Below are 27,441 nucleotides of genomic sequence, written 5' to 3'. Positions count from 1 at the left end.
GGGGCTATCTCTATTGTCACTGCTCTATGGTGAGGGCAAGGTCCTGGGAGGGCCCACAAGAGGGCTTATGATGTCGTTCCTGATGTAAGTGACCAGTGGTGGTGGAGAGGGGGATCTTTTAGAGGCCCATTATATTTGTGTGAGAGTACAAGGATTCCCTAACTAGGGCCCCAGATGATGAAATGATGTGATATTGACCAAAAGAGCTGTAGGTCTAACTTATTTCATCACACACTCCATCCACCTGGGGTCTACTGAAAAACATAGTATGATTCTGTTTCTTCCATCTAAATTACCTCTAGAGAATAGGACAGATTTTTTAAAAATATTTTTTATTTTATTTTTTTTTAAATAATTTATTTCTTTATTGGGGAATTAATGCTTTACATTCAACAGTAAATACAATAGTTTGTACATGCATAACATTCCCCAGATTCCCATTTAACAATACAACCCCCACTATGTCATTCATCATCTTTCATGGACCTGTATTCTCCCCACCCACCCACCCACCCCATAGTCTTTTACTTTGGTGTAATACTCCAATTCCATTTCAGGTTCGACTTGTGTTTTCTTTTCTAATCTTGTTTTTCAACTTCGGCCTGAGAGTGAGATCATCCCATAGTCATCTTTCTGTTTCTGACTTATTTCACTCAACATGATTTTTTCAAGGTCCATCCAAGATCGGCTGAAAACGGTGAAGTCACCATTTTTTACAGTTGAGTAGTATTCCATTGTGTATATATACCACAACTTGCTCAGCCACTCATCTGTTGTTGGACACCTGGGTTGCTTCCAGGTTTTGACTATTACAAATTGTGCTGCCAAGAACATATGTGTACACAGATCTTTTTGGATGGATGTGTTGGGTTCCTTAGGATATATCCCCAGGAGGGGAATTGCAGGGTCATATGGTAGGTCCATTTCTAGCCTTCTGAGAGTTCTTCAGACTGTTCTCCACAGAGGTTGGACCAATTTACATTCCCACCAGCAGTGCAGGAGGGTTCCTTTGACCCCACACCCTCTCCAGCATTTGCTGCTGTTACCTTTTCTGATGTATGACATTCTCACAGGAGTGAAGTGATATCTCATTGTTGTCTTGATTTGCATTTCTCTGACAGTCAGAGACTTGGAGCATTTTTTCATGTGTTTCTCAGCCTTTTGGATCTCTTCTGTGGTGAATATTCTGTCCAAGTCCTCCCCCCATTTTTGGATGGGGTTATTTGTTGTCTTGTTGTTGAGTCTGGCAAGCTCTTTATATATGTTGGTTATTAAACTCTTATCTGATGTATGGCATGTAAAGATCTTCTCCCATTCTGTGAGGGGTCTCTTGGTTTGGGTAGTGGTTTCTTTTGCTGTGAAGAAGCTTTTTAATTTGATGTAGTCCCATAGGTTTATACTTGCCTTAGTCTTCCTTGTAATTGGATTCGTTTCATTGAAAATGTCTTTAAAATTTAATATTTTTTATTTTTTAAAGTATTTAGTTTAGTTTTATTTTATTGGATAGAGACAGAGGGTACTCAAGAGGGAAAAGGGTGATAAGGAGGGAGAGAAAAAGAGAGACCTCTAAAGGCCTGATTCACTGCTTATGAAGCTTCCCCTGTGCAGGCAGGGACTAGGTGCTTGAATCTGTGTACTTGTGCATGATAATGTGTGAACTCAGCCAGGTGCACCACCACCTGGCCCCAAAGTAGATTATATATTTTATTGAGTGTGTGTGTGTTTGTGTGTGTGTGTGTGTGTGTGTTAACAACTTTCACAAAAAATTATGAGTAGAATTGCACTAAGTTACCTGTGAAACTTGGCATTCTTTGAAGTTAAAAGTAGCCAAAATTCTCCCAAGAACCCCAAGTTCACCTCTCTAGAGGCACCACCGTATCTCACTCAAGAAACTGGTCAACTTCCCCAGTCCCTCAGGCCAATTCTGTAATTCTGCAAAGTACCCATGGAATCAAGTTTTTTCTTTAGGCATCATATGTAGTTTGACTATAGAGTCCCATTCTAAGAGTCCAATATTCAGAAGTTAAGAATAACCTTTATTCATATGTTACTTCTAGCTTTCAATTTTGCTCCTGAGATTACAACAGACACAGAAAAGTTGCCCAAGGTCACTGATTGTCAGAGAAATGCAAATATTGACACTAATGAAATACCACCTGTGAGAATATTACGCATTGAAAAGGAAAGTAATAACATGTGCTGGTAAAAATACAGTGAGAAAGGAGCCCAAATACACTTTTCCTAGGAATGCAAATTGATCTAGCCCCTAGGAAAATTCAGATTCCTCAAAATATGGTCCAGTAATTTCTATCCTAGATATCTGTCCAACTAACACAAAAACACTTATCTAGAGAGATATGTGGACATCTTTATTGCAGTATTACTTTATGTAATAATTGGAGTTTGGCAACTATCCAAATGTCTTACAGTTGAATGGATAAGGAAGTTGTGCATACACACACACACATACACACACACACACACACACACACACTGGAATATTATGCCGCTATAAGAAAGAAAAGATGAATTCTTCTCTCTGCAGTAATGTGGATGGAACTGGAACTGGAGGGAATCATACTAATTTTAAAAAGCCAGAAAGTGGATGAATACTATATGATTTCACACATATGTGGACATAAGAAATAAAATAAGGGAAAATACCATTTGAAATATTAATAAACTGTGGTCTACTTTAGTAGATTCAAGTGTTCAATAGTGGGAGAAGTAAGGGGTTAGAAAGGATGGAGCGGGCAGGCAAGATCACTCAGTGGACAGTGTGCCTACTTTGTCGTACACACAACCCAGGTTTGAGCTACACCCTCGTCAGACTGAAGCAAGCTTTGACACTGAGGTTCTTTGTTTGGGCGGTGGGGGTAGCTGGGTGTGATCTCTTTCTATCTGTAAATGTCAGCCTGGAGCAATAAAGCACCAGTGGCGTTAACAACAACACAAAATAGGAGGAGAGAGAAAGAGGAAGGAGAGAAGGAAGGAAGGAAGGAAAGAGAGAAGGAAGAGATGGGAAAGAAAGGAAGGAGGGAAGGGAAAGAAAGGAAGTAAGAAAAAAAACGAAGGGGGACTGGAAGAATCCAGTGCTTTATGATGGAGGGAGACAATTTAGCAGTGGGTGACATGTGCCAACACCTATCTAAAGGAGATGTGAAACTGTAAATCAGAATTCCCTTGATAAAATGACTTCAAAAATCTAAATAAAAATCATTTTGCAGAAAGAAAAAAAATGATGGGGCTGGGAGATAGCTTACCTAACAGAATGTGCCCTTTAAAGTGTAAGTTTGAGAGAGTCGGGCTGTAGCACAGCGGGTTAAGCGCAGGTGGCGCAAAGCACAAGGACCGGCATAAGGATCCTGGTTCAAACCCCGGCTCCCCACCTGCAGGGGAGTCGCTTCACAGGTGGTGAAGCAGGTCTGCAGGTATCTGTCTTTCTCTCCTCCTCTCTGTCTTCCCCTCCTCTCTCCATTTCTCTCTGTCCTATCCAACAACGACAACAACAATAATAACTACAACAATAAGAAAAACAACAAGGGCAACAAAAGGGAATAAATAAATAAAATAAATATTTAAAAAAAAAAGTTTAAAAGTGTAAGTTTGAGGCGGGGGTAGATAGCATAATGGTTATGCAAACAGGCTCTCATGCCTGAGGCTCCAGAGTCCCAGGTTCACTCTCCATACCACCATAAGCCATAGCTGAACAGTGCTCTGGTTAAAAAAATATAATAGTAATAATAATAATAATAAAGTGTAAGTTTGGTGGGGGAAGGGAGCTTTTTGAGAAAGACTTTCCAAAAAAAATTGCACAGTCAGCTTTAATGACTCTATGGTAGGCACCCCTCCCCCTGTGTAAACATTAATAACTTGTCATGATGTCGAGGACAGAGTAGAGTCCCTTTTTATGACATAATATGTCCAATGAAAAGAAAGTCAATCCAATGGGATATTGTCTTTTTTTTTTTTAATTTCCTCCATGTTTATTGCTCAGCTTGATGCTGGCACTAGAAATCCACTGCTCCAGGTGGCCAGATTTCCTTTTTTTCTTTTTTGCGCCTCCAGGGTTATCTCTGGGGCTCAGTGCCTACACTATGAATCCACTGTTCCTGGAGGCCATTTTTTCCAATTTTTGTTGCCCTTGTTGCTGTTATTGTTATTACTATTTTTTGTTATTGGATAGGACAGAGAGAAATCGACAGAGGGGAAGAGAAAGGTAAGATACCTGCAGACCTGCTTCACCACTTATGAAGTGACCCCACACACACACACAGGTGGGAAGCCAGGGTCTCAAACCAGGATTCTTAGGCTGGTCTGTGCCCTTTGCACCTTTTGCACTCAACCTGCTGTGCTACCGCCCAGCCCCGCCCCCATATTTCCTTTTATTTTGTTTTTGTTCTTTCTTTTTGATACACACACACACACACACACACACACACACACACACACACACACACACACACACATACACACACACATGTATATATGAGACAGATAGATACTGAAAGGGGAGGTGGGAAGTGGGGACTCAAACCCAGATCTTTGTGCATGGTAACATATATGTTCAGTTGGGTACACCACTACCCAACCCTGGAGATTGCCTATTAATTCTAACAAAGAGTTGAATAGGATTTTTTTTTTTCTTTCTTTAATTTTTTCTTTCTTTCCATTTATTTATTTATTTATTTATTTATTTATTTATTTTTTGTATCTGGAAACATACCTTTGTCCTAAATTTCAAGGTCTCACCTACAAAGTGGATCTTTCTTTGATGCACTATAGTGATTACTACTGCTATACATATGATACTTGAAGTGTGTGAAGCCATATGGTCATATTGATGGCAGACATTTGGGGGTGGTATGGTGGCTAGTGGGCCACATTTGACATTTAGAGTTATGTTATCTCTTCCTTTCACTAACTAGAGCCCATAATTGTCAGCATCTTTATAATTTTAGGTTATTGTTTTATCTGGAGAATGTTACTGATGTCATAATTGAAACTAGAATAGGAATAATCAAACTACTAAAACTAGAAGGCCTCAACTGAACTGTTCTTTGTCCGATATGACTATGTGGGTGGGAGGGTAGGAGATGGGATGACCAAAGATTATTAAATTGGGATAAATTTAAATCCCGTGGTTAATATGCCAAAGCTGAATTTGGAAACTAAAGGATAGTCTGGGGCTCAAGTCTCTACACTTCTCCTAATGGCCTTGACCTTTGCAACAATAAAGAGTAGTTAAGACCCATTATGGACTTCCTTTCAGGAAGAATTTTAAAAAACCATGGTTTGGGGGCTGGGTTGTTGCACACCTGGTTGAATACACATCTTACAATGCACAAAAACCCGGATTCAAGCGCTTAGCACTACCTGCAAAGGGTAGGTTTTGTGAGTGGTGAAGCAGGACTGTAGGTGTCTCTCCCCTTCACCCTCTTTATCACCCCAATACTCTCAATTTCTGGCTGTCTATATCAAATAAATGAAGATTAAAAAAACAAACAAACTGTCAGGCTAGTGTCACGACAGGGAGAGATGACCCAGGAACTAAGCTTGTGGCGGCAAAGCAATACAAACCTTTATTCATTCGAGCGCCCCTAGAGTCAGACACTAGCACACCTGGTTAAGCTACATGGCGCCAACCTCAATAGCCGGTGTCCACCTCTCAATCTACACGCCCACCCTCCTCCATGTTGGGACATGGACACGGAAGAGACAAGACAGAACTGAAAGTGGCTTGACAATACCATACATGGTTAGGAAAGGGGTGAAGAAAGGGGCTGAGGATGATATGGACCTCCCAGCAACTGTTGCTAGGGGTTCAACTGGCAGGATTAGCTATACCCTGCAGGGAATTAGGAAGGAGACCTTTAGTCATTTGTAAGACAAAGCAAAAGATTGATATGTAGATAATAAAGGGACGGGACATAGTAGCAGGGAATGTGGGGTGGAGCAGGCTTAACAAGACTGTTAGGCTTCAGTGGGAAGATGCAGGATGTTTTTGTGGGGGAGGGAAGACTTACATAGCCACCAACCTTTTGAAATTTATGTGTCTTCCTTTTTGCTCAACCCCTTCATAGAGAGAGAGACTTACCTGGTGAACTCACCTCTCAGGTTAAGCCCTGCCAGGCTCCACCACATCCCCACAACCTCCCTGCACAAACAAAAAACATGGTTCTAGAAGCCAGAAGATTTGGAACTTTTGACTCCTTCCTCATTGTTCCCAAATCTAGCCCCACGTTTTCTTGCCCACCCCAACCCCACCTGTATAAAAGGCTGACACTTCTTGAAGAGCTAGAAGTTGACTAATTTTTTAGATTCTAGCCTCTGTGAGTTTGAACCTTTATGTAAAAGTTGGTGTGACAAAGTTTCATTTCCTGTGGCACTGGGCAAAAAAATGGACCCTTGTTTGGCTTCAGGACTGTTATTTATAGTAAGCAAAACATACAAATATGAAAAGCAATGAGTAGAGGAAACGAGAGGAAGAGGAATGAATGAGAGTTGAACTTTTGAAAGGCTTTATCATTTTCTCCCCAAGTGCTTCCCCTGCAGGTATGGAGAGGTGGTTATGACTAAAGCATTTGTAATTATTTTGGGAAACAACCTTTTTTGCAGAGCTGGGAACTAAGAGAAAATAAGGGATGGGGAGAGAAAAAAAATTTAAGTTATTTCTTTGGCAAAGTAATGTGATACATGATTGAAAAGTAATTGTTACGAGTGACTTACAAGATTATATAATAATGTGGGTATATCTGAGTGCCACTCTCACTGCCACAGTTCTGTGCCTCCCCACAAAGATAACTACCATAGTTCTCCCAAGGTAAAAAGTAATTTTTACCTGATAAATAAAACTAGGAATTAATTTAATTTAGTGCCAAGGTTGTAGAATACATTTTTGTAGCTTTTGATAGGTTCCAAGAATGGGCTTGTGTTCTAATTAGCCATTGTTCTTTTGCAGCTGTTGAACTTAAGTGTTGTGGTGTTTTCTCCTTTGGAATAACTTGACAAATAGTTGGATTGTAATTAGGTTGAAAATTTGACTAGTAAGTAATAAGTCCCTACACAGACTCAGCGATGGACCCCCTCCCCAAGCTGAGTCCCCTTTAAGGATTAAAAAAAACAAACATATATCCATAGGGAATTTGTAGACCTGGCCTTATAGACACTTAACTTTTGTTGTCTTTTTTTAAATTTTTTATTAGTGGTTTAATAATTGTCAACAAGATTGTGGTATAAGAAGGGTACAGTTCCTGGGTCCATACTCCCAGAAGGTTAAAGAATAGGAAAGCTATCAAGGGACACGATGGGATACAGAGTTCTGGTGGTGGGAACTGTACTCCTCTTATCTTGTGGTCTTGTCGGTAATTCCACTTTATAAATAAATAAATAAATAAATAAATAAATAAATAAAAAAGAATAGAAAAGCTATCGGGAGGAGATGGAAGCTCTGGTGGTGGGAACTGTGTGGAGTTGTACCCCTCTTATCCTATGGTTTTGTCAGTGTTTCCTTTTTATAAATAAAATTTTTTAAAAAAAGAAGGTTATAGTTCCCACCACCAGAGTTCCATATCCCTCTCCTCCATTGGAAGTTTCCCTATTCTTTATCTTTCAGGGAATATGGACCAAAGAACTTTATGGGGTACAGAAGGTGGAAGGTCTGGCTTCTGTACTTGTTTCTCTGTTGAACATGGGCGTTGACAGAACAATCCATACCAACCATGTCAGATAAAGTAAGGACTATAAAAGCTGGGTAAAGGCAAGAGATCAACACACTTTAATAATGGCCCTTTTGGTCAGTACCAGGCCATCCTATTTTCCAGGGTTCTAGTTAAAGAATCCTTGGATTCCCATATAGATATAGTGGGCCTAGACCTCTAGCAGATCCCTCTCTCCACCATTACTGGTTGTCTCCATCAGGAACAACATCATAAACCCTCCTATGGGCCTCTCCAGACATTGCCCACAATGTAGAACAACAGTGGTAGAAATTGGCCTACTCCCCGAAAGGAGGCTGGTTCAACATACTCTGCTACTCGAAGAAGACTGGTCCTGAAAGCCTAGAATGTTCCTAGCTGTGACTATAGAATGTGAGCTCAGACTGACGGGGATGCAGAGGTTACACAGGCTCTTGTGCTAAATATTAATAGACATGGGCCCTAGGTCAGATCAGTGGGATTTACAGTTAATGGTATTTTATATACTTTTCCCATACTTGGGAGTTTCTCTCTGCCCTTATCCAGTTTTCTGGTCCTATCCTTAACTCCATCTTCTCAGCCAATACTTCTGGCTCACCTGCATGCTAGCTTTTGGGTTCAGACAAAAATTAGTAAAGTCATGGGCCCCTTGGAATATTCCTAAAATAGTCTTTCTAGCTCCTTCCAATATGAAGACCCCCAATTTCATCTGCTATACTCTTGCCATTAGATTCCTGATTATTAAACAAATTGTTCTGCTTTCTATATTGATGCTTTTTCAGCCACCAAGTTGCAGACGCTACCATGATGCCTACCTCACTTTCCTGGGAAAACAAAGTCGTCAATGTGTCCTGGAACCCCACCTCCCAGAGCCCTGCCCCACTAGGGAAAGATAGAAACAGACTAGGGGTATAAATTGACCTGTCAATGCCCAGGTCCAGCTTTTTGAAGGAAATATCTTGTATCTCTGAAAAATCTCAGCAAAAAGAGAAGACTCTATTCAAGAGACTATTAAGTTTGTTTACTGTGCAAACCACTTTGCTTTTAGAAAGTAGTTTGTGAGGCAAGAATATGCAATATAGAAAGGATAGTGTCCTCAAGAAATGGTGGTGGGAAGACTGGACAGCCACATGCTAAAGAATGAAACTGAATTGCTATATCAATTATATATATGAATTATATCGTATAGATCTTATATCTATATGAATTATATCTTATACAAAATTAGCTCAAAATGAGTTGTAGACTTTAATGTAAGGTCTAAAATTGTAAAACTCCTAGAAAAAAAAGTATAGGCATTAAACTCCTTGACAGTTGTCATAGTGATTTTTTAATGATTTAATATTGATTTATAAAATTACAAGATAAAAGGGGCAAAACTCCACACCATTCCCACCACCAGAAATATGAATTCCCAATCCTTCCATTGTAAGCTACAGCAGTTCTCCTAAGATTGAAGATATGGTTTAACTATCCTCTCTACAACTCTCTGTCTATGTTCATATGTATCTGCCCCCCCTCCCCCCTTAAGGTCTTGTCTTTTCTCCCTTTCCAAGTCACACATAAACCTACTACTACATCCAAATGTTCTCCCTTTTCCCTCTTCTCTCTCTGGGTCCTGATGGGAGTTAAAATTCAGAGCCCTCTCAACATCTTCCCCCTATCATTTATCCCCCACTGAGAGTATGGATCAAAATTATTTTGGGGATGCAGAAGGTGAGAATTGTTGCTTCTATAGCTGCTACTCTGATGGACATGGTTGTTGGCAGGCCAATTCATACCCCCAGCCTGTTTCTATATTTCCCTAGTGGGGTAGGTATTTGGAGAGGTGAGGTTGCAGGATACACATATGTTATATGTTATAAAGAGATAACTTAATAAGGTGGACAGAAGCTCTGAATAGGCATTTTTTTAAAAAAGTATACAGATGGAAAACGGATACATAGAAACAGGCTCAACATTAGGGAAATTCAAATCAAAACCACAATAAACTGTCAAATCTCACACCTGCTAGAATGATTGTTATCTAAATGACAAGAAATAACAAATTTTGGCAAGGATGTGGGAAAAGGAAATCTTTATACACTGTTGATGAAAATGTAATTGGTATAGACCGTGTGGAAAACAGGATGGAGATGACTCAAAAAATTAAAACAGAAATCTTGTATACAATGGGGGAGGTGGTGGCGCATCTGGTTCAACGCACATGTTACAGTGTATGAAGACCTAGGTTCAAGCCCTTAGTCCCCACCTGCAGGGGGAAAGCTTTGAGAGTGGTGAAGCAGTGTTGCAGGAGTCTCTCAGTCTCTCTCTCTCTCTCTCTCTCTCCCTCTCCCCCTCTCTTCCTCTCTCCTTTTGGCCTCCAGGATTATCGCTGGGGCTTGGTACCTGCACTATGAATCCACTGCTCCCTGTTGCCATTTTTTTCCGTTTTATTTGATAGGACAAAGAGAAATTGAGAGGTGTGGGGAAATAAGAGGGAGAGAGAAAGATAGACACCTGCAGACCTGCTTCACAGCTTGTGAAGCGGATCCCCTGCAGGTAAGCAGATGCTCAAACCCGGATCCTTATGCCAGCCCTTGTGTCTGTCTCTCTCCCTTTCTGTCTTCCCCTCCTCTCAATTTCTAGTTGTCTCTATCCAATAAATAAAGATAATTTAAAAAGAAACTGAAAAAAAGAAATATAGTACCCAGTGACCCCACTTGAGTGTTTATCCAGAGATAATGAAAGTACTGTCTGAAAGAAATAAGCACCCCTGGGGAGTTGGCAGTAGCACAGCGGGTTAAGCACACGTGGCGCAAAGTGCAAGGACTGGTATAAGGATCCCGGTTCAAGCCCCCGGCTCCCCACCTGCAGGGGAGTCGCTTCACAAGCAGTGAAGCAGGTCTGCAAATGTCTATCTTTCTCTTGCCCTGTCTTCCCCTCCTCTCTCCATTTCTCTCTGTCCTATCTAGTAATGACGACATCAATACCAACAATAATAACTACAATAATAAAACAAGGGCAACAAAAAGGGAACAAATAAAGTTAAAAAAAAAGAAATAGGCACCCCTGTATCATAATATTTCTTATAATAGTCAAAATATGGAAATAACTTAAGTGCCTGTGAATGGATAAATGGATGAATAAAGAAAACACACACACAGAGGAATGCTATTTAGTAAGAAGAAAAAATGAAACCTTGTTATTTGCAGCATGAATAGACTTTAAGTGTATAATACTAAGTGAAATAAATCAGACAGATAAAGATATTGTATGGTCTCACAGAGGAATGTGGGGTGGGCAGGACACCTAGAGACACAGATAACAGAATAGTGGTTGCTAGTGGTTGGGCATTTAGTGTAATGAGTAATAAGCTGGAGGAAGGGGTGTAAATTACAAACTTGAAATTATAAAATAAAAAATAAGTCATATAATGTGCAACAGGAGAGTTACGGTTAATAATATTGTAGCACAGTCTTAAAAGTTGCTAGGGGAATAAATTGTAAAAGTTCTCATCACAAGGAAGGGTTTGTAACTTTGTATGATAAGGAATGGCAACTCGACATATTGTGATAATATCAAATCCTATGTTCCATGCCTGTCAGTAATGTAATGTTATATGTCAAAAAATAAAGAAGGAAACACTTTGTAATAAGAACAGTCAGGTAAACATTGAATGATGCTCAACACAAGCAAGTTTTGATGATGACAGTCCTCTAAGTGCTAAGTGTTATTTCAATTTTTTAACTGCTTCAAGTAAGTTTTCCCCCATCACCTCTCAACGGTGATTTCTGGAGACAGTTAAGAAACATGTCAGTCTTATCTTTAAATAGATCATGTACAGGTGGCCCTCAGGTCATGTCCTAGTGAAGTAATGCTGTCTTTTTAAAAAATATATTACTACTGAATTAAATTTACTGACAAGCTGTTGGCCATCCCTTGTGCTGCATAAGAACAGTAAATTTGTTTTTATATCTCTTTCCCTGTAGTTCCCCACAGTCTTAGTCATCCCAATATTTATATACTTACAGAATGTATACACTTTGTTAACATGCAACTTTTGTATTCAGCAGAAGCAAATTAAATTTGTCTGAGCAGAATTGCTATGTGCACAGAGGGGGAAAAAGTAATTTCTGCTTCAGCAGTTCCCCTTTGCCTTCTGCACAGAGCAGAAGCTATTGTAATAGGTAGATACTTAAAGGATGGCAAAGGAAAACCAGAAAGAGACAGACGTGAGCTGCTGGATTTTGGCAGTATGGTTTGGTAAACAAAGTGACATAAATTGGGGCAGAAATTCCAGTGGGACAAGGGAGGGAACTGGAAAACTAAAAATCCAGCTCAAAGCTGAGTCCCATCCAGATGGTGTTTTTAATAAATTTATTAGACGCATATGAAAGATGGTAATGAACATTCAAGTGGGGAGTGGCCCAACCCCTAAGGGAAGAAAAACAGTATGGCACCGTCTGTGCATTGCAGTTAGAACCACTCTCTAATTTTACCCAGTGAAAACCAAAGAACTTACTCAAACCACCAAGTAATTATTAGACAGTCTAATAAATCAAGCTGAAATTTGTGTTTTTAGAAAGAATTAATAAAAAAAAATTCTATGTTGGAATGGAGGATGTAATCTATTCGTACCAGTAAGCCCAGTGGTGAAATTTAGGACAAACTTCTTCTATAAGAACTCTTATATGTCACTAATGCAGATTTAAAAAAAAAAAAACTCTCCCTTTTAACACATCAGAGCCTATATAGAAGTTTTTAAAAGCATTGCATTCTCTCTCTCCCTCAAAATGGTTTCTCCATCAGGAAATATTTTAGTTGACCATAAATGACCAGATTTTCTGTATGTGGGTTAAATCTCTAGGAGAGGAGTTTCAAGAGTTGAGGATGTATTTAATGCTTATATAGCAGCTCTTCTGCAGTGGGCATGTGTGTTTTCTCTTTAATGTTTAGGTCAAGACCCAGAGATTGATCATACTCTACTTTTCTAAGAAAACTTTCACTGAGAAAGCAGTTTTCTTTTCTGCTTTATTCAGTAAATTTTAGATTTTCTAGCTTTTGGTAAGGAACTATGTTAAGCAGTGTCACAACACTACAGCGGTATCCTTTTACAGCCCTAATTTATTCATTAAACAAATGTTTTTTTAATTTATTTAAAAAAGGAGACATTAACAAAGCTGCAGGATAAGAGGGGTACAACTCCACACAATTCCCACCACCAGATCTCTGTATCCCATCCCCTCTTCTGATAGCTTTCCCATTCTTTATCCCTCTGGGAGTATGGACCCAAGGTCATTGTGGAATGCAGAAGGTGGAAGGTCTGGCTTCTGTAATTGCTTCCCCACTGAACATGGACGTTGACTGGTTAATCCATACTCCCAGCCTGCCTCTCTATTTCCCTAGTAGGTTGGAGCTCTGGTGAAGCAGAGCTCCAGGATACATTGGTGTGGTCATCTGTCCAGGTAAAGTCTGGTTGACATCATGCTAGCATCTGGAACCTGGTGGCTGAAAGGAGAGTTAACATACAAAGCCAAACAAATTGCTCAGCAATCATGGACCTAAAGTCTGGAATAGTGCAGATGAAGTGTTGGGGGGTACTCACTGCAGACTATTGTGTACTTTTGCTTTCAGGTATGTATTTTGCCCTAGTTTATGGATACTTCTGAACATATGCTTTGTCTCAGGAGGCCTGGTCTATATCTAGGTTTTGAGACTTGTTAGGAATTGGACCACCTGGAATGGAACTAGAGAATACTATGAAAGGAAAGGTCTCACCCAAGTAATGAAGCTGAAGGGTTGTCATTCGACACCTGAAGTCTCTAGACACAGTCTGAAGTGAAGCATGCTGAGGCTCCTTGCTCCTTGCGTTGTTTAGGTTGTGATTGGCGGATGCAATATTATTTTATATGAATTGAGAGAAGCATGCAGGAAAGTGCACCCTACCCTAAAGTTCCAGGACTGGGGGAAATATAGGCTCTATAGTGGAAATGTGAGGTTCCTGCTGTCTTAGGGCTCAAGAAAACAATGGAACAATGGATAGTTATTGCTATCATCACATTATTTGGTAATTGGGTTAACTTTGAAAAGTCCCCTTGTTAAGATTTACTGTATAATACCCAACATCACCATAATTTATGTCCCTTGAAATTATTTGTATATAGCTGTGCCACAGGTTGCTTCTATTCTCCCTGGTAAACAAATATTTATTTAATACCTTCTATAGACTAAGCTATGCATCTTGGCAGTTGGGAATACAAGAGTAGAAGGAAGGGAGGGAGAGGGACAAAAAAGGGGACAAAAAGTCTCTGCCCTTACTGAATTCATATTCTAAATCTCTGATTCTCAACTTAGATCAGATTGACATACTGGTTTTGATCACAGAGCTAAAATAATAGTCTCATCTGGCTTATTTACAGAGGCCATTATCCTCCAAAATTTGTCCCCAGATCCCTGACCTTTTCTTTCCACTTGTTGGCATCACTGGGTATTATACTATTAGTTTCACTCATTATCGTCAAGTAAGAATAAGCAGTAACAAAAGGGGCAATCTTTCACTTTATGGTTATGAAACAGAATATTGTTAGTGATAAAGTGGCTACTGGAGGTCTAGCAAAAGGTAATTAAAAGGAAAGCTGAGATTTTGAGCTGATATGTAAATCCCATTTGTGTATATATGTATGTGTTGAGATGTATCTGGGCTAGGCTATAGATCCATGCTTTGGCAAAAAATATTAATAAATAATTATGTTAAGGTCCAAGTAAAAACTATGGTGATATTTGTCACCTAGATAAAGGATTCCTTGTTTAAAAAGTAAAATCCTGGGGCCCAAGCAGTGGCGCACACAGGTAAGCGCATATAGTACAAAGTGCAAGGATCCGGGTTTGAGCTGCTAACTCCTCACCTGTAGGGGGTCGCTTCACAAGCAGCAGCAAAACAGGTGTACAGGTGTCTATCTTTCTTCCTCTCTATCTCCCCTTCCTTTCTCAATTTCTCTCTGTGCTATTCAAAAAAAAAAAAAAAGGGACAAATGGCCAGCCACCATGAGCAGCAGATTTGTAGTGCCAGCACCAAGCCCCAGAGATAACCCTGGAGGCAAAAAAAAACCCAAACAAATCTTTCATATAACATATATATTATATCATTTCAAGATTTAAGAGGAAAAGTGTGAGATTAATATCGGGCAGTTTGACCCAGAAAATGTTAGAGACTGAGCCTTTTTAAATAAACCCACTTACACATGTCTTCAGAAAAAGAATTCTATAACAATTCATAACAGAAGAGGTAAAGCACAGAACTTGAGTGCATGGGGCTCTGCTTTTGACTTCTGGGCACCACATATGCCTGAGTGGTGATCTGGTTCTCTCTCTCTTTAAGTAATTAACTCTTTTAAAAAGGAGAGATTCTAAGCATTTAGTTAAAATCACATTAGTAGTAATGTTTTGATGATCACATATTGCTGCACTAAATGGCCACTAGTGAAAATCAGATTAATTAGGAATATAATTGTGACGAGTGAGATAGTGTAAGCAAAAATTGGCAAACTCAGGAAGAGTCAAATGGGTAAACAACAATTGGTAATACCTAGTGAATGCTACAGAAAATATCAGCAGTTGAACAGTTATAAAAGGTGTGTCCCTCCCTAGTGCATCCCTCTTATCTGTCTGTCATGAGGTAACCATGCATGTCAATATTGTACACATGTCACAAAGCGCAAGGACTAGCATAAGGATCCTGGTTCAGGCTCCCAGCTCCCCACCCACAGGGGGGTTGCCTCACAAGCGGTAAAGCTGGTCTGCAGGTGTCTATCCTTCTTTCCCCCGTCTTCCCCACCTCTCTTGATTTCTCTCTGTCCTATCCAACAATGATGACATCAATAACAATAATAATAACCACAATGATAAAACAAGGACAACAAAAGGGAAAATAAATATTTAAAAAAGTAAATACAAAAATAGTGATGGTGAATATGGGTAAATAAACTCTGACTATGCAAAATAATGATTGATTTAATGAATGTGAAACAAGGTACAATTATAATACACAAAACTAACATAAACCTGGAGGCAAGTGACTTATATTACAAAGTATTAACTTCTATATTGTTCAGGATAAAGACATGCAAATTTCACTTTTAGGCAATATTAATTCTTGTGTGCATATCAAAAATTTAGTGAAAAAACTGAAATAAATATGTAACTTTTAAACCAGATCAATGGAGATAACTGGTGGGTCAAATAAAGGAAATTCTTTTTTTAATTTTATTTATTTATTTATTTATTTATTTATTTTAAAAAGGAGACATTAACAGAACCATAGGATAGGAGGGGTAAAACTCCACACAATTCCCACCGACAGATCTCTATATCCCATCCCCTCCTCTGGTAGCTTTCCCATTCTTTATCCCTCTGGGAGTATGGACCTAGGGTTGTTGTGGGTTGCAGAAGGTGGAAGGTCTGGCTTCTGTAATTGCTTCCCCACTGAACATGGACATTGACTGTTAGATCCATACTCCCAGCCTGCCTCTCTCTTTGCCTAGTAGGGTGGGTCTCTGGGGAAGTGGAGCTCCAGGACACATTGGTGGGGTCATCTGTCCAAGGAAGTCTGGTCGGCATCCTGCTGGCATCTGGAACCTGGTGGCTGAAAAGAGAGTTAACATACAAGCCAAACAGATTGTTGAACAATCATGGACCTAAAGTCTGGAATAGTGCAGATGAAGTGTTGGGGCGGGGGGTACTCACTGCAAACTATTGTGTACTTTTGCTTTCAGGTATGTATTTTGCCCTAGTTTATGGATACGTCTGAACATATGCTCTATCTCAGGGGGCCTGGTCTATATCTAGGTTTTGAGACTTTGTTAGGAAGTGGACCACCTGGAATGGAACCAGATAATAATATGAAAGGAAAGGTCTCACCCAAGTAATGAAGCTGAAGGGTTGTCATTCGACACCTGAAGTCTCTAGACACAGTCTGAAGTGAAGCATGCTGAGGCTCCTTGCTCCTTGCGTTGTTTAGGTTGTGATTGGCGGATGCAATATTATTTTATATGAATTGAGAGAAGCATGCAGGAAAGTGCACCCTACCCTAAAGTTCCAGGACTGGGGGAAATATAGGCTCTATAGTGGAAATGTGAGGTTCCTGCTTTCTTAGGGTTCAAGAAGACAATGGATAGTTATTGTTACCATCACATTATTTGGTAATTGGGTTAACTTTGAAAAGTCCTTTTGTTAGGATTTGCTGTACAATACCCAACATCTTGTATATAGCTGTGCCACCGGTTGCTTCTGTTCTCCCTGGTCTAGGCTTTTGAGAGAGTCAACATATCAAAGACTCAGCCTATATATTAAAAAGACTCAGTCTGTGTTTTAAAAAGTTCGAGACATACAATAGATTTTTCCCCTCTCATGTTAATTAAATAGTGATTTATATGACTACAATTTAATAGGAGTGTACATAGACACTATTCCCACCACCAAAAGACTGTGTCCCCTCCCAACCACCCACCCCCATCCCCCGCTGCCCAGCGAAGCTGAATGTCCACCCTCCCCCTCACCACAGGGTTTTTACTTTGGTGCCCTACTCTAGATTTAGTCAGATCCTGCTTTTAGTTTCCCTTTCTGTTCTTCTTTCTCAACTTCTTTTGATGAGTGGGATCATCCCATACTCATCTTTATCTTTCTGACTTAGTTCGCTTAACATAATTCCTTCTAGTTCCATCCAAGATGGGTCAGAGAAGGTGGGTTCATTCTTCTTAGTAGCTGTGTAGTATTCCATTGTGTATATATACCACAACTTTCTCAGCCACTCATCTCTTGTTGGACACCTGGGTTGCTTCCAGGTTTTAGCTATTATGAATTGTGCTGCTATGAACATAGGTGTACACGTATCTTTTTGGTTGGGTGTTACGGAGTCCTTGGGGTATATTTCCAGGAGAGGAATTACTGGGTCATATGGAAGGTCCATGTCTAGCCTTGTGAGAGTTTTCCAGAATGCTCTCCAGAGAGGCTGGACCAATTTACATTCCCACCAGCAGTGCAGAAGGGTTCCTCTGTCCCCACAGCCTCTTCAGCATTTGTTGCTGCTGTCCTTTTTGATGTATGCTATTCTCACAGGAGTGAGGTAGTATCTCAATGTTGTCTTTATTTGCATTTCTCTGACAATCAGCGACCTGGAGCAGTTTTTTATGTTTGTTAGCCTTTTGGATCTCCTCTGAAGTGAATGTTTTGTTCATATCCTCTGCCCATTTTTGGATGGGGTCATTTGCTTTTTTGGTGTTAAGTTTGCTGAGCTCTTTGTATATTTTGGTGATTAGTTTCTTTTCTGATGTATAGCATGTGAAGATCTTCTCCCATTCTGTGAGGGGTCTCTTGGTTTGTGTGATAGTTTCTTTGGCTATGCAGAAGCTTTTCAATTTGGTGTAGTCCCATTGGTTTGTTTCTGCTTTAGTCTTCCTTGCAATTGGGTTTGATTCATCAAAGATGTCCTTGAGGTGTAGGTGGGAAAGTGTTCCAGCAATGTTTTCGTCTAGGTATTTGATACTTTCCGGTCTAATATCCAGATCCTTGATCCATTTGGAGTTGATTTTTGTTTCTGGTGAGATAAGGTGGTTCAGTTTCATTTTTCTGCATGTTTCAACCCAGTTTTCCCAGCACCATTTATTGAAGAGAGACTCCTTCATCCATTTAATACTTTGCTCCCCCCCTTATCAAAGATTAGATGTCCATAGGTGTGGGGGTTTAGTTCTGGGCTTTCACTTCTGTTCTACTGGTCTGTGTACCTAATTTTGTTCCAGTGCCAGGCTGTTTTGATGATGATGGCCTTATAATATAGTTTGAGATCTGGAAATGTGATGCCTCCATTTCTGTTTCTTTTCCTCAAGATGGTTTTGGCAATTCTAGGTGTTTTCTGGTTCCAGATAAATGATTGTAGTTTTTGTTCTATACTCTTAAAGAAGCTTGGTGGAACTTTGATGGGTATTGCATTAAATTTGTATATGGCTCTGGGGAGAATATTCATTTTGATGATATTTAGTCTTCCAATCCATGAGCATGGGATGTCTTTCCATTTCTTGGTATCAGTTTCTATTTCCTTTTTAGCGCCTCATAGTTTTCAGTATACACATCTTTCACTTCTTTTGTCAGCTTTATTCCTAGGTATTTTATTGATTTTGCTGCAACAGTGAGTAGGAGTGATTTCTGGATTTCTTCAGATTTAGTGTTTGCATAAAGCATTGCCACTGATTTTTGTACATTGATTTTATAGCCTGACACCTTGCTGTATTGCTTAATAACTTCCAGTAGTTTTCTGCTGGATTCTTTAGGTTTTTCTATGTATACTATCATATCATCTTCAAATAGTGAGAGCTTGACTTCTTCCCTTCCAATCTGTATTCCTTTGATTTCTTTTTCTTGCCTGATTGCTATGGCAAGAACTTCCAATACTATGTTGAAGAGTAATGGTGACAGTGGACAGCCCTGTCTAGTCCCCGATCTGAGGGGGAATGCTTTCAGCTTCTGTCCATTGACTATGATGTTGGCTGTAGGTTTGCTATATATGGACTCCACTATATTCCACTATATGAGGAATTTCCCATCTATTCCCATTTTTATAGTGTTTTGAGCATGAATGGGTGTTGGATTTTTGTCAAAGGCTTTCTTTGCATCTATTGAGATAATCATGTGGTTTCTGGCTTTGCTTTTATTGATGTGGTGAATGACATTGATTGACTTATGTATGTTGAACCAGTCTTGCAAAATAAAGGCAATTTTTGACCCTTTAGAAAACAGGAATAAAGTGAGCGGAGAAGGGAAAAGCTGCCCCCAAAATTCTCAGAAATAGTAAATAAGAGTGAGACCAAATGTGCCAGTAATAAAAATGTAAGTTATGTACATTTACTAGCTAAAAAATAAAGGATGTTGAATTAAAAACTAATTATATGTTACTTATGAGGAAAAAATAGATACAGGAAAGTCATGAGCAAGGTAAAGGTTATATAGTTACTTGACATAAGACCATGTAGACTTTTAGGTAAAATGATCCATTATTAGGGACTAGGGATGCAAACTAGGGACTAGGGATGCAAAGCCATGATTGAGAACATGCTTTACACTTACGATGCTCTGGTTTCAATCTCTGGCATCCAAAAAAAAGAATGTTATTAAGAGGGGGAAAAAACACCTAATAATGAAAGCTCTGTCTACCTAAAAGATATCTTTTTAAGATGATACAAGTGAATGTTGTGATCTCAATGTATATATTATCAGAATTATATGATAACAATTTTTAGCAGAGTGTGGGCCTAGCATATGTGAGCCACTTTATCATTCATGAAGAGAGACAGAGAAAGGAAAAGGCTTTGTAATTATAGAGCTTCCTTTCGTATTAATGCACCTCCCATATGGTGCTGAACCTCAGTTCTGTGTCATGCACATGGCAAGACAAGCCCCCCATATGGTGAGCTATCTCGCTGTCCCTGTAGGGAATTCTTGACAAATCTGCAGACACAATGAGAGGTTTTAACAAAGCTCTCACAGTGATTAGTAAAATATGTAAGTGATTTGAACATACATTTAGTATTTGGGCAATGGTTTGGGCAGTGGTGCACCCAGATGAGCATTTAGGGTCAAGCCCCCAGTCTCCACCTGCAAGAGGATACTTTGCGAGTGGTGAAGTAGTGCTACAGGTGTTTCTCTTTCCCTCTCTAGCTTCCTGTCCTCCTTGATTTCTGTCTCTATCAAATAAATTAAAATATTTTAAAGATACACTTAATAAGTTTGAGAATATATATCTCTACTTAGAGAACATACTTTTTCTTCATAGACACATAAAATGATAGGTATCATGAATTTTGCATTTACTACTTACTGAATTTCCTTTCTAATTTCCCCACATAAGTATTTATTGCTAATACATTAGACCACAAAGCAATTCTCAGCAAATTCTACCAATTCAATATCATAGAGATCATATTTTTTATCCATATTGCAGTATAATTACAAAAACACTGAAATGGTATATTTGAAGTTAAAAAATCTCTGAATAATCGAGTCAAAATGGAAATTAGGAAATATTTAGATATCAACTTTTTTCTTTATTGGGGGACTAATGGTATACAGTCAGTAGTAAAATACAGTAATTTGTACATGTGTAACATTTCTCAGTTTTCCACATAATAATTCAACTCCCTTTAGGTCCTCCTCTGCCATCATGTTCCAGGACTTGAACCCTCCCCTCCACCCCAGAGTCTTACATCCGTGCAATACACCAAACCCAGTCCAAGTTCTGCTTTGTGTTTTTCCTTTGTTCTTATTTTTCAACTTCTGTCTATGAGTAAGATCATCCCCTATTCTTCTTTTTGTTTCTGACTTATCTCAGGTAACATGATTCCCTCAAGCTCCATCCAAGCTGAGGTGAAGAAAGTGAAATCACCATTTTTAATAGCCAAGTAATGTTCTATTGTATGTAGATATACTACAACTTAGCCACACTCATCTGTTGTTGGACACCTGGGTTGCTTCCAGGTTTTGGCTATTACAAATTGTGCTGCTATGAACATAGGTATACATAAATCTTTTGGGATGGGTGTGTTGGGTTTCTTAGGATATATACCCAGAAGAGGAATTACAGGGCCATAGGGCAGGTCCACTTCTAGCCTTCTGAGAGTTCTCCAGACTGCTCTCTACTGGTGTGTGTGTGTGTGTGTGTGTGTGTGTGTGTGTGTGTGTGTGTGTGTCCAGTTTACATTCCCACCAGCAGTGCAGGAGAATTCCTTTGTCCCCATAACCTCTCTAGTATTTGTTGCTGCTATCTTTTCTGGTGTATGGCATTCTCATAGGAGTGAAATGGTATCTCATTGTTGTCTTTATTTGCATTTCTCTGACAATCAATGACTTGGAGCATTTTTTCATATGTTTTTTGTATTCTGCTCATGTCCTCTCCCCAGTTTTGGGTGGGGTCATTTGTTTTCTTGTTGCTGAGTTTGGTGAGCCCTTTATATATTTTGGTTATTAACCTCTTGTCTGATGTGTGGCATGTAAAAAATCTTCTCCAATTCTCTAAGAGATCTCTTTGTTTGGGTGGTGGTTTCTTTTGCTGTGCAGAAGCTTTTTAATTAGATGTAGCCTTATTGGTTTATTTTTATTTTAGTCTTCTTTGCAATTAGTTTCATCATTGAAGATGCCTATAAAATTGAGATGAAAAAGAGTTCTGCCATATTTTCTCCTAATTGTTTGATAGTTTTTGGTCTAACATCCAAATCCTTGATCCATTTGAAATTAACTTTTGTATTTGGTGAAATATAGTAGTTCAGTTTCATTCTTCTATGTTTCAACCCAATTTTTCTAACACTATTTGTTGAAGTGACTCTTATTTATTAGTCTGAGCACTTTTGTCAAAGATTAGATGTTCATAGGTGTGGGTGCTTATTTCTGGGCTCTTGATTCTATTTATTCCACTGGTTAGTGTGTCTACTTATATTTCAATACCAAGCAGCTTTGATTACAAAGGGCATATAAATCAATTTGAGATCTGTGAGTGTGATGCCTCCAGTCCTGTCCTTTCTTTTCTAAAACTTAAAAGTGGGGCCAGGAGGTAGCATACCTGGTTGAGAACACACATAACAATGCATAATAACCCAGGTTCAAGTTCCTTGTCCTCACCTGCAGGGGGAAGTTTGATGAACAGTGAAGCAGTGTTGCAGGTCTCTATATATGCCTCTCTCCCTCTTTCCTCTCCACCTCCCCCTTTCTTCTCAACTCCTCTTTGTCTTTATAAAAAAAAAAAAATGAAATTTGTATTTCTTTAAAACCTTAAAGATAGGGACTGGGGAGACAGCATGATGGTTATGAAAAACATATTCATGTCTGCATCTTCCAAATTCCAGGTTCAGCCCCTAGTACCATAAGCCAGCGCAGAACAGTGCACTGGTAAAAATAAGTAAATAAATAATAAAAGTAAATGTATAGCAGAATTTAGAAGTAAAATACACCTGTAACAAAAGAAGATTGGTGCATTAAATATTCACTTGAAATAGGAGGGGGAAATAGAGTAAATCTATAGAGTAAAAGAAAAAAATCATTGAAGAGAAAATAAAGGAGAATTTACTGAAAAAAATTATTTAGGAAGTGATCAACAAAACCCAGAATTGGTTCTTTGAAATTACTAGTAAAGTTGACAAACCTATATAAGAGTAATCAAAAAAGAAAGAAAAAACTACAAATAAAAATTCCAGAACTAACAAAGAGAGCATACTGTGAAAATTTTTATGCCATTATATTTGAAAACTTAAGCTGAATGAAAATGTTCCCCAAAAGGACCAAAATTACTAAAGATAAATTTGAGGGAAAAAAAGGGGAAAAGAGAACTATTTATTTTATCAAAATTTACTACTACTATCAAAGTATAGCAATTAAAATAGCATGGTAAAGGCAAATCAGTGAAACAGTATGGATCTTAGAAACAGACGCGAATATACATGAATTATATGTGACTAAAGTAAATTACAGGGGGTGGGGAAGACAGACTATTCATGAAATGGTGCTGGGGAAATTGGCTATCCTTATGAATAAAAGATGAAAGTAGGTCCCTATTTTATAGCTTGCCAAATATAAATCCTAAGTAGATTTTAAAAAAACCAAACATGAAAGGCAAAATTTGAGACTCTTCGATGTTAATATCTTTACAAACTTAAGAAAATTAATGAACAAGAAAGAGAAACAAAATTATAAAGGAAAAGACTAAATATTTCAAGATAATACATTACCCAAAAGAGAATTGGCATCTAGCAAATCAATTAGAAAGGCCATACAAAAATAAACAAAAGATAAAAAATTGGTAGTTTACACAAAGGAGATAGAGAATATTTCAGAGAGAGAGAGAGAGAAAAAAAGAGGAGATAATGTTCAATTTCATATAACAGAAACTGTTCCTATTTAAATCTATGGGTTATTTCTCCAGTGTTTGTGATTTTGCTTCACAGTTAATTCACCAACAAAATTTATTCTTTCTCCTATTATCTTTCTCAGTCTCCCTCTCCCCCTTCCCCCTTATCTGAAAAGAGCAAAGCAATAAATAAAAGCATGTAAGGTGAAGGCTTAGTGAGGGCATGTTCAGCTCTGGAAAATGTGTTGATTAAAAGGTACATGTAATTTTTTTATATCATTATAAATTTAGAAATGCTTTGGCATTTCTATCACTGTTCCTTCTCTTTTTGGAGAGTATGATATACTGAAAAGTACAGTATATATCTGATGAGATTATCTTTTCTAATCTATTTTAAAATTATGTAAACAGGAGTCAGGCAGTAGCGTGGTGGGTTAAGCACATGTGGTGCAAAGCGCAAGGACCTGCTTAAGGATCCCTGTTCGAGCCCCTGGCTCCCCACCTGCAGCAGAGTAGCTTCACAGGCGGTGAAGCAGGTCTGAAGGTGTCTATCTTTCTCTCCCCCTCTCTGTCTTTCCCTCCTCTTTCCATTTCTCTCTGTCCTATCCAACAATGATGACAACAGTAAAACAAGGGCAACAAAAGGGAATAAATTAATAAATTTTAAAAATTAAAATAAGTAAATAAAATTATGTAAACTACAAATCTGAAGTAAACTACAAAGCTTAAATTTAAATACTAGGGTTAACTATAGATTGGGTTAAATGAATTAAATGTCTATAGACAACCCTAGTGCTTATAAATTCATAAAAAAATATATCCTTGGGAACTTAAAAGAGCCTTAACTTTTGTCATTCTGCTCTAAGTGCTTGGAGAATATATTTCATTTTTGAATAGCTATCCTTTTGTAGAAGCTCTTGACTTTTATGTAAGTGAATAGTTTGATATGCATTTGAAGTATAAGGAATGAATCAAAATAGAGCTGGTATTCCAAAATACAGTAGTTCGTAAACAAGAAGAGTGTATATGTTGAAATCCATAGAGGAAACAAAACATTACTGAGGTCTACTGTATATTCTGGAAAGTGAATTTTGTCCTGTATCACTTTCCTGCTTTATTAATTCTAAAATACATACATTTCATTAATCAGTGTATTATATTTATTAAATGTACACACTAAAGAACACTGATAAAAGCAAATGCCATGTACCCATCTATATAAGTTAGGAGCAAAACAAGACCAATCTTTTGAAATCCTGCCAAGATTTCATTTTGAAAATGAAATCAATGCATGTATGGACGCCTTGGTAGGCATTCTTATCTTTCCACCCTATTCCTTAACTTCCCTTCCCAGACAAATTCTCCTGAATTTTGTACACAGATCCCTGGACTTCTTTATTAGTCTTACATTTATGTATACATCTCAAAACAAAGTATGTTTTTAAATTTTTCCTTTATTGAAGTTTTGTTTGAATGATCTCATACTCTATTTTTCTGTGCCCTGATTTTTTTTGTTTTTTATTCGACATTTTTTTTATCCATTTGTACATGCCTATAGTTTACTGACCTCAATTACTGTGTACTTTCCTATTGTAATATTTCACTATGAATTTATTTACCCATTCTATATCTTATGGAATATCATAGCTTTATTATTTTTGTAATAAAAATTGCTACATGTGGTTATTTCAGTTTGGGGTTCAACTTTTTAAAAAATATATTTTATTTATTTTAATGAGAGAAATACAGAGAAAAACCAGAGCATTGCTGAGCTCTGGCTTATGGAGATTCTAGAGACAGCCTGGACCCTTGGGGCCTAGGCATGAAAGTTGTTTTGTATAACCATTATGCTGTCCCCCAGCCCTGAGTTCAACTTTTTAAAAATGTAGTTGACTTAAAGACTGTGCTCTTATTATAAGATAATCAAGATGCTCTAATTTCCTTCCTATTGTTGATTACACATATTTATTTGTTCACAGCAACGATCAGGATATATTTCTCTTAGATTCTATTAGCTTGATGTTTGAATTTTCTGTTGAATTTACAGTTCCCACGGAAAATGTTGCAACAATTGCAGACTGTGCTAGTGTGATTGAAGGCGTCAGTCGGAGTCGAAATGCTTTGCTGAATGGGGACACCAAGAATTATGATTGGGACTCTGGTTATACATGCCATCAACTAGGAAGTGGTGCAATTGTGGTTCAGCTGGCACAGCCATACATGATCGGGTCAATACGGTAAAGTAAATTGCTTTTTCATTTATTACTGTTTTTATTTTTTTATTTTTATTAATTATTTTTTAACCAGAGCACTGTTCAGCTCTGGCTTATGGTGGTGTGGGGATTGAACCTGGGATTCATTTATTACTTTTAAAATGAAAGACACATGCAAATTATTTTTAGTACAATAACAACCCCAATTATTTTAATGAAAACACTTTTCTCTAAATATTGGGTTAGGGGTAAAGTAGAAAGTGGAAGAGGAAGAGATATACTTGTATTTCCTGGTCATGAATTTCAGCAAAATTAGATAGGAGGAGGGGCAGGGCAAAAGCCACACCCTGGATATGGCGTACCTCTTTCTCAGTCTCAGTTTGTATTTTGGATAGAAACTTACGGAATAATTTTAAGAAAGATAACATAGAATCAATCATCAATTTCACTTTTTTTTTTTACTGATAACAGTAAAAAAAAAAAAAAGAAGAAAGGGTTATTGTTGGGAGTTGGTGCCTGTGTGACTATGTGACTAACCCCCTGCCCTGCTTCTACAGCCATCACCATCTTCTTTATTCTTTTCTTCTCTTCCCTGTCCTTCTCTTTCCTCCCCTCCTTCTTCTTTTCCTTTTTTTTTTCCTTTAATAGAACAAAGAAAAATTGAAAGTGGCAGGAGAGGTAGAGAGAGAGACATCTACAAACCTGTTTCACTCCTTATGAAGCTTCTCTCACAGGTGGGGAACAGGAGCTTGAACCCTGGTCTTGGCACATGATAACATGTGCATTCAACCAGTGCGCCACCACTTGACTCACATTTTGCTTTTAATAAATGATTTCACATATGAATCAAATAAATCTGAATAAGACCTGACTCTAAAAGATTTTTATATCTTTTTGTTTTAATAGATGATCCAGTATTTCCTGATCTATTAAGATGAAAGAATTTTCAAATGTGGGACTATTGACATCCCCCAGATGATGTAATTTTAGTTTAAGAGAGGTTTGGGTCTTGAGTAGCTCCCCTCCCCACTTTAGAATTCTAAAAAGATTAGCATGCTTATACCTGTATAAATACGTACATGTATTTATAATTCTACTAGATCTTTTGCATTATTTATCTTAGCCCAGATGTTAGCAGGACATGGATGCTTTCCCCACATTATTCTCTATACATTTATTTTGTTGTTTCTTGTTCTTTTTTAAAATCAATATGTATTAAAAGAGAAATGGCACACACACCAAAAAAAATAAGGTGGTAGGATTTTAACAGGCAAAGCTTTATTGGTGTTTAGGCTAGTAACTGCAGAGGTTAATGTTTCTTCTTTTTTTTTTTTTTTTTTTGGCCTCCAGGGCTTGGTGCCTGCACTATGAATCCACTGCTCCTGGAAGCTATTTTTCCCTTTGTTTACCATTGTTGTTATTATTGCTGTTGTTGTTGTTGTTGGATAGGACTGGAGGGGAAGACAGAGAGGGGGAGAGAAAGATAGACACCTGCAGACCTGCTTCACCGCTTATGAATCGACCCCCCCTGCAGGTGGGGAGCTGGGGGCTCCAACCGGGATCCTTAAGCCAGTCCTCATGCTTTGTGCCATGTGCACTTAACCTGCTGAGCTACCGCCCGGCCCCCAGGTTAATGCTCCTGCTGGTTCTCTGGGGTACCCTGGCAAGT

The 27,441-nt window shown here is 38.4% G+C and overlaps 1 protein-coding gene across 6 annotated transcripts in view; it reads left to right on the top strand.

Annotated features, from left to right (window-relative positions):
* The window catches only part of BTBD9 (BTB domain containing 9), a 551,044-nt gene that overhangs the window by 360,774 nt on the left and 162,829 nt on the right, over positions 1-27,441 (top strand). For all 6 annotated transcript variants that reach the window (XM_060189736.1, XM_060189737.1, XM_060189740.1 and 3 more), the window contains exon 8: positions 25,607-25,796. In XM_060189736.1, the coding sequence (XP_060045719.1) occupies positions 25,607-25,796 (190 nt within the window). The remainder of the gene's footprint in view (positions 1-25,606; positions 25,797-27,441) is intronic.

This window comes from Erinaceus europaeus, chromosome 4 (assembly GCF_950295315.1).
Source record: "Erinaceus europaeus chromosome 4, mEriEur2.1, whole genome shotgun sequence".
NCBI lineage: Eukaryota > Metazoa > Chordata > Mammalia > Eulipotyphla > Erinaceidae > Erinaceus > Erinaceus europaeus.
The sequence above is the reverse complement of the archived record's forward strand: the minus strand, read 5'-3'. Positions and strand labels throughout refer to the sequence as shown.